Source organism: Tachysurus vachellii, chromosome 9 (assembly GCF_030014155.1).
Source record: "Tachysurus vachellii isolate PV-2020 chromosome 9, HZAU_Pvac_v1, whole genome shotgun sequence".
NCBI lineage: Eukaryota > Metazoa > Chordata > Actinopteri > Siluriformes > Bagridae > Tachysurus > Tachysurus vachellii.
Genome location: NC_083468.1, coordinates 4,617,448 through 4,626,075, shown reverse-complemented (window position 1 = coordinate 4,626,075; position 8,628 = coordinate 4,617,448). Strand labels below are relative to the sequence as shown.

The 8,628-nt window shown below is 36.3% G+C and overlaps 1 protein-coding gene across 2 annotated transcripts in view; it reads right to left on the bottom strand.

Annotated features, from left to right (window-relative positions):
- Window positions 1–3,115: 3,115 nt before the first annotated feature.
- Window positions 3,116–8,628, bottom strand: part of zgc:158464 (uncharacterized protein LOC791139 homolog) — a 124,748-nt gene continuing 119,235 nt past the window's right edge. For both annotated transcript variants that reach the window (XM_060877429.1, XM_060877430.1), the window contains one exon: window positions 3,116–3,794. In XM_060877429.1, the coding sequence (XP_060733412.1) occupies window positions 3,608–3,794 (187 nt within the window). In that variant the 3' untranslated portion in view covers window positions 3,116–3,607. The remainder of the gene's footprint in view (window positions 3,795–8,628) is intronic.

Below are 8,628 nucleotides of genomic sequence, written 5' to 3'. Positions count from 1 at the left end.
TCTGTGTATTTATAAATCACGTTGTTTTCTTCAAGTATCAAGTATTTTACTAGCTGACCTGCATTCATGTAATCTTCAGATTTAGACAGAACATATTAGACAAAGTCTAAATTGCCTGAATTTAAAATGAATAAAAGTTCCATTGCAAAAATATTCAAGTATCACCAATTAAGTATCAAAGATTAACTGTAAGATTTAATATTTTATTAACATGTAGTGTCTTGCTGTAACAAAAATCAAGCGGTAATTCTCTCGTTTTAAATATAATGACGGTCTTTCAGTCCCTTTCTGAAGTTTGGATTAGACAGTCAGAGAAATTGATCTAAAAACAACACAAAAACACATCTAGGAAATCCAATAGACACAGGAGCACTCCTCTTCATCAAGCACATAAGAGTCATGGGAATTTAAGACAGAAATATTGGACAGGTCCGGTCGTACCTCTGCATTTGTTTATTTTTTGTTGTGTTTTTTTTTTTTGTAATTATTAAAAAATTATTTACAAGCTTCACAATGTGAGCAGATGCGATCTAAATCCAAATGCATTTGACACACTGTATGCGACTCACTCACAATGGTTCGCAATATGGTTTTAAAGGTTTACGAGTTTAATTAGGGACTTTCATCTTAGATCCTCATTAATTCCAAGACCTGCAAGGCTTTGCTTCCCCAGCAATAAAGATGATTAAATAAGGCCTTTTCATAGGCAGACATGCCTGCTGAGAGGCTCACAATCAGGCAACAAAAGCACAAAGGTGGGAAAAACCATTGCATATTCCAGGTTTTGGTCTGTACCACAATCAGGTTTCGCATCATGTTTACGTAACACACGGAAATCTGTAACAGGACATCATGTGGAAAACAAACCGATCGATAGCATACGATCGAGCACCATAGAGATATATATATATATATATATATATATATATATATATATATATATATATATATATATATATATTTATATGCTAGTTTGTTTCCTTTTTATACACAAACTCAGAGTCTTTCTCGCTCTCTCTCACACACACATACACAAAGATTTGAACAGAGGGAACATAAAAGAATCTCAGTCACTTTATCTGGGAGTAAAACACAGCTATAATAATCACTCCATAATAAATTACAGTCACAGAACATTCATTTAAAGCAATTTTTTGGGGTAGGGAGATGGAAAATCAGTTTAAGAAGCGGACTGGAGTATTTTTCCTCACCATGCATCTACAGTCTAAAGCCTGAACCCAAATTTTGTCACTGGCATCACGTACTAGTACAGAGTAACATTTACATACAAACGATCGTAAAACGAGCAGGCGAGCACAAGCACGAAACAAACCAACTTTGATTGAGTTTAACCAAGACAAACTTTTCCTTAAAGCCAAGGTACAATTTGGTGGAAATTGACGAGAGGAAAAGGGATTTGGATCGATATCTGCAATCTTATTGTACCTTATTGATTGGCTGATGGGTGGAATTAAATTGATTTTCTGAGGTAGACAATGCAGACATATTTCATTCTCCCTAGTCTTAAGCTAAGAGGGGATTGAATGTAAAGTAGCTCATTTTTATGAAACGTCTGGAACATCCTTTTTCATGCTTCACTCGGCCGCACAAGGACATTCAGTCTCGAGTCAAATATGTTGTCTATTATCTAAACTATCTGAAATTTTGGCTCTGTTCAAATGCACTGCATCTGTAATCGTACATTTTTTGCAACTTGTGAAAAATGTTGAATGCAATACATTTTAAGCAAATGGTAGAGAATTCAGATCGTAATGAAACAATGGTTTTAGACACTTTACAGTTATTTGTAAACACTTTACAGAATGGTGATGATCCTACAACTACATAAAACCTTCATGACACAAAAACTTAACGTCAAATGTCCACATTTTGCTGTCTTGGATTTCTAACACAAACACTGATGGGTTGTGGCTTTTTAGGAATTTCACTTTGTGATCGCTGAACTAGATCGTAAACGCTTTACTGTTGCACCATGAAGAAACCCTTTTTTGTTTATATATATATATATAGTATATATATTTTTGTTTATATATATATATATATATATATATATATATATATATATATATATATATATATATATATATATATATAGTAAATAATTTATATAGTGTTAACAATAAGGGGATAGTGGCAAAAAAAAACAAACAAACAAAAAAACAATCAATCAAACAAAATCATTAAAAACCCTCCATCATTCTAATAATTATAAATAATTATTTTAAATGCTTCTCAGAAAAAGCTTCATGACCTCTAAATCAATTTACAGGAACGTCATGACCTCTAACTTTATACATCAATTTACTTCAATTAAATTTGTGTCTTAGATTTTGCTAGGTATAAGAGACAAAATTGGGAATCTTTTTGACAACGCTGTATACTTATAATAATGCCTTTCCTGTGTTGTGATTTTTATGTATTTTTTCACAAATTAAGATCTATTTTGATGTCTAACATGTTACATGTGAACCTGAAATACCAAAAGAGCTACAAAGTCCGTTGTCATGAACTTCTAATGTCCAAGATTTCAGAACGTATCTTAACGCAAAAACTTATGTCAATGAAAGTTTGTCTGTTGACATAAAGGGGTAGTGCTGAAGAAAGCAGTTTTTTTTGTCAACAGCACTGATCACCGATCATACATGCTTGATAGAACTGTTGTGTTTGGCTTGACATCAAAACTGACAAAGGCAGTCTGTCATTAGGATGTCATCACGCGTATTAAAATAATCGATATTAATTTACAAATGCTTATGCAGGTTTATGTCTGTTGTTGAAAGATTGAAAGATTTATGTAGATGTTTTTCTAGGTGTGTTTCAAGTGCACGTTAGTCTTTGTAGGGAACAGCAACTTTGTAGTATGTGGCATTGGTTTCTTGCTTATCTTTCTTGCTAATTTGGACTGACTCAGGTATTGTTTCAGATACAACAAAATGTCCCTCCAATTTGTCATCTCAGACCTTATCACACTGAAGAGAAAAACACATGCTAGAACCCTTACAGGAAGTTCACATGAGTTGTGGTATCCCGGTTTACTAATCTTAACAAACAGCAGATTATAAGTCATCCTGGAGTTCAGAAACGTCCACATAAATGGTTTGCGTGAGATTTTATTAGTTTGCATGAGACCAAACAATCAAAGAGGAGGTGCAGGCCAAAGCTCAGGGTTTTAAATCCAAATGAACAGGAAATGTCAGCAGAAATGGATTTGAGGGTGCACATTAGAGCTGTTGGAAAACACATTTTTTACAGATTAGTCTGCTTTGTGTGGTCGGTGTGGTCTCCATAATCCGCTGAGCTGAATGTATAACTCGGCGTAAATTAAAAAAAGACTTGAGATCTGACACCATCAGTGGGAAAGTGAGGGCTTTTTTTTTAAAGCCACTAAAGTCTTCCAGTCTTTGCTGGAGAGTGTTCCAGTAGCACTGTGTACAAGCAGCCATTCACAGAGGCTTAGCAGACACCATATCAGTCATCAAACTTTATAAGATGCTGTTGTAAATGCGGATGATGGATGTTCCATCCACCTGTAACAAGCAGCAACAAGCCATTCATTCAGCGATCAAATAAAAAAAAAGACTGGAGGCTAAAGTGTCCGGATGGCCACGGGGTACAGGAGGGACATGTGCTCGGCTCCTTTGATCGGCAGCTTGCGGCTGGAGTAGAAGTGGATGATCTCCGGCACGCTGTCGAACAGACAGCTGTTCTGGCCCAGGATGTACTTGTTGTCTTTGGTTCGTGACAGCTTCATGTGCATGAATCCCTGGCTGCTCCTAAAGGTACAAAAAACATATGTGGTTAAGAGGCAATAAAGAATAACCGGTGATTAAATATTAGAGACGTCATACAAATATACAAAGCTTGATTTCTTTATTTTGTTAACGGTTAACGGAATTCAAGATATGCCCATAGACATCCATTATAATCAGATTTTTTTGAGTAATCGGGTCTTGTCTTAATACATTCATAGAGAAGAGGTGAACAGATTCTAGGCTGAAGAAACTCTGGAGTATTGCTTTAATAAAGACCAAACAACCCTTATTTTAACTGATGGGATAAAACCATTTCTTTCTAGTGGATGCTTGAGTTGTTTTAAACTTTGGATCCTGACCTCAGGTTATCGAACCCTGAGTCTGTGGTCTCTGTAAAAACGGACTAAAATCAGACTCGTATATGTAATGTCAGGACATAGGACATCTGGGAGCAGAAAATATAGATTTTGTCCTGCGATTTTAGTTTTGTATCTTTAGGGCAGATCAGATTATGGTATTGTGTGGTCACTGGGGCTGCTCCGAAGGTTTAAGTGAATGAAAAATGTCAGTGAGGGAAAGCCATTTGCTGGCTGGGGCTAACGCTGTGAGTGTAGTGTTCATGACACCAGCCTTTGATCACCAAGATAGCAGCAAAAACACCTGGGGTAAGAAAAGGTCCTGAGCAGTCGATTTATCAGTGTGTAGCTTTAAAAAAAAAGGAAGAAAAAGTAACAGTGTACACACATGAACCTAGCTAGTGTGAGAAAGAGCTGATGGATGAAGGGCTTTTAACCTTTACCCACCAGACATGGCTAAATAATAACCAGCATTTATTTATGCGTGTACGTGCGTCTAAGACAAAAACAGTAACAAACTCCAGTCCCCTCATGCACTATCACTGTTGAATTAGAGGTCAGCGTATCCCTTATGTATTTCCTAATTGCATTTGGAAAGAAGGCTGCAGCAAAGGGCTGCAGAGTCTCTGAAGTACCCTGGGTGACAGCTACAAAACGCTGGAAAAACAGACACAGCAGAGAGACGTGCCAGTTGAGAGAAGGCTGCATGCAGCGTGTTCTATGTTAAATATAGCAGGCATAAATTATGTGCATGCTCCTAAGAATAAGGTGCTTTACAGAAATGCCAAACATCGCCGTTGAGAAGCCTGAATTTTGTCCACGTTCCACAGCAGTCCACCTTCCACAGCAGGGTTCAAATGTCTTCTAAAGACTAAGGCAATCATTTCTACCTAATCTCTATCCTAATCTGTATTTAAGACATTTCTCTGTAGTGGATTTCTGAACCAGCCAAATTGTTTTTTTTTTTCCTTTGTTCCAAAATAATAAGTATGAAATAAAAAAATTATATTCATTCAGCAATTCAATTGGTATTGTATTCAGGCAATTTATAGCAGTAGATTTTATTCTGTGTAAATAAAACACCTGCCTCTCTAACGTAATAAAATGTGAACCACAGCACAAGGCCTCATCGTAATGCACAGCACATGCTGATGGCTTCGGGGTGACATTAATATTTCAGCAGGCTCAGATATGAAGCATTTACACCTAAAGGTCCCTGTACATGTAATGCGTCTTTGTGAAGGGTCCTGCCCCTGTTTGAGTCCACTGAGAGTGCACGGATATATACACATACACTTGATCTGCTAGAACAATAATCTGAAGTCAGACCGATCATAAAATATAAATAAACTCCGCAATCACCTAAATCTATTTATTCGGATCCCTCCCTCTGGTTCATTTCATTAGACGGCCATCGTTAACCGAGGCTTCATCATCGTTAAAGGAAATGAGAGTCCATTTCGACAAGCCCCAGCTCTCCATGATGCTCTTAAACTTGTCCAGTGCAGGAAAGCGCTATAAGACTAAATGCACTTGTGCTGATTAATCTCACCATCATGGCATCAAGAGGACTTAAATAGACTTAAAGAGAGGACTAGAAAACCTCACAATACATCATTATTGAGATTTTCCTTAGAGGCAGACATGTATCTGATTATATCTAATCCCCTGAAGGCTGCGAGTGGCTATGAGCCAACTTATCTCATCGTAGAAGCAGAAACAAAAGTGAAAACGCAATTTATCAGGGTGGCTGATATGGGAGACATGCCAGCAATGGTTCCCGATGAAAATGGTGGCATTATCATGGTGTCCTCTAATTGGGTTTGGTAATTTTTGACCCAAGATTCGTTTCACATGTGAGATTTAGATAACGGGTCTCCACAGTACATGGTGTTGACTGGTGTTGTATCTCGTAAAACAAATGACTTACAATTCCCAGTGAATTTATGTAAGGAGTAAAACATGGCAGGACATGCTGTTATAGGAAAATAATCAATAATCAGTTATTGTTTCCACCTTAGAACGAATCTTCATACAAGACCACAGCAATTTGACAAGAAATTAGCTTGAAAATAGCTTAAACTGGAGTTTCCCTGCTAAGTAAAAAATAAAATAAACAAAACCCAGGGTTCCCACTCTTTTTCAGAGATCATTTTCCAGGACTTTTCCAGGACATTTCAAATTTAGCAAAAAAAGACAAGGATCACAGATTCACGGCCTAAAGTAACATGTTCTTCTCTCCAGAAGTCTTAAAAACAACGTACACTTTATGGCTATTACTTAACTATACTTTTAAAGACAATTTGTCATGTGAATGAAATTTCAACATTTATAAAATAAAAAGACCGCACATATTAATACCCTTTCCTTTCTCAGACCAATGCAGTCATGCATGCTTTAGTTTGCTGTGCATTCCCCTTGCACATGATATTCAGATTAACAAGGTTAATATAACCTGCTTACCCGTCACCATTTGCTGAAAACATTCAAGCACTTAAACCATTCCTAGCACCTGAAACCGCCAACACAAGACAGCGTCATCCGACACAGCGAGATTAAACAGCATAACAAAAAACCCGTCAAAACTCAGCGTCCCTGAACAGAGCGCTTTCTGTTACTAACGTTAATTGTTTCGACCAGTTGTAAACTGTTCTTTAAATGAGAACATTTAAAAATAATAATTTTCCAGGACAACAAGATTTTTTCCAGGACAATTTATGTTTTCTCTCATTTTCCATGTGTTTTCCAGGACGCGTGGGAACCCTGAAAACCTGACTCCACCATGTCTCAGTTGTTACTATACAGTATATACACACACACACACACACACACACACACACACATAATATATAATATAACATGTCTGAATATAAACTTGCAATATATTATAGAAAATGAATTTGACCAAGGCAGAGAATAAAGAGTTTTACAGTACTGTGGTTTAATGACTGATAACACCATGGCTGATGTTCCAAAGGCAGAAAATCTAGTGCAATGGACTAGAGAATGTAAAGCAAACAAAAGATCCTGTCTATGTTTACTTACAGTGTTCACTAATGAATAGATTAGTGTTAAACCAGGGCTATTTATTTTGTATTTAATAATGTGGAAAATTGCTTCTGCATGCAGTTGAGGGCTATGACGAGATGAAGAATAAATTGCTGTTTGTCTATGGTGAGGTTTTAGGGAGACTAATTTTCAAGACATTTTCCGTTCAGACCTACATGAAAACAACAGTTTGTTAAAAAATTTTAGTCAGTCAGCCCAACAATGTTAAATCACAAGCCTAAATCATGACAAACTAACATCACAGCAACACAAATACACTGTGTGGATCGGTAGTTCATGAAACAATGTTTAAATTAGAAATATATTATCATATCAATCATTTCTATTTTATAATTTCACCTTTGAACTTGCACATAACTGAGACTGATGCTGTACTATAAAACTGCTGGGAAGAATAGCTTGATTTAATTTTTTTAAGGCTGCTTTCTGAGTCTCTTTTTGTTCATTTTTAAATACATCAGCGTCACGGGGTCATAAATCACTTATGTCTGAGATACTTAAAAACCTGACCTAGCTTGAAGTAAGCATGTGATGATTTAGGCATGAGATGTGCATGATGCTACACCGGAGGCTATAACTTTTTTGGTTCAGCAACACTGACCTCACAGTTTCATTGCCAAACTAAACAATCCAAACATTGGGAACAAGTCTTGGCTGCTCCACTACATTTGTGGTCAGAGGGAAAATTATGGAAATTGTACTCCGCTTTTTTTGCTGATCTTTAAACTTGTAAAAACTTTTGGGTTTTTGCAAATAATGTCACTTTGGCATTATATTACTGTGTTACATATTCCCAGATTCAGTACACATTAAACACAAACAGCACATATATACAGCACAGTTAAGTGCAAAAGTTTGTATACCCTTGTGACAAATACGACAAATAATTCGAACGTACAGCAGCTGGACGTTTTGTGTGTAAGGCTCACACGTTGATGTTCCTTCATTATCACAAATAACAGAAATAGCAAAATAATGTAGGTTAGGAAATAAATGTGCTAGTTCTAATAGGTTACTATTTCTATAGTAAAAGCTTATTCACAAGGACTTGTATGGTGGAAGCTCAGCATAATCTAAGACTAATTAAACACAGTTTTAAAATGTGATGTTGCTTAACAAAGAAAAACCTGTCCTAATTGACACGTTCATGCTCTCCATAAGGATTCTCCATGCTGTTCACTGTGGGAAAGTCTTCAGACAAGGTGTTTCATTTGACTTATTAACTTAAAAAGGTGATGAAACAACCTGATATACACCTGACATACAATGTTAGTTATAACAGGTACTAACTTCATAAACATTCCACAACATTGAATATAATAATAAATAGTTAAACTCTGTGGTGTCCTTTAATAAATAAAAATCTGTAATAATTTACTTCAGGGTGTAGTAACAGTAACTCCTCCATTTCACCTCAGGCTACATCACAC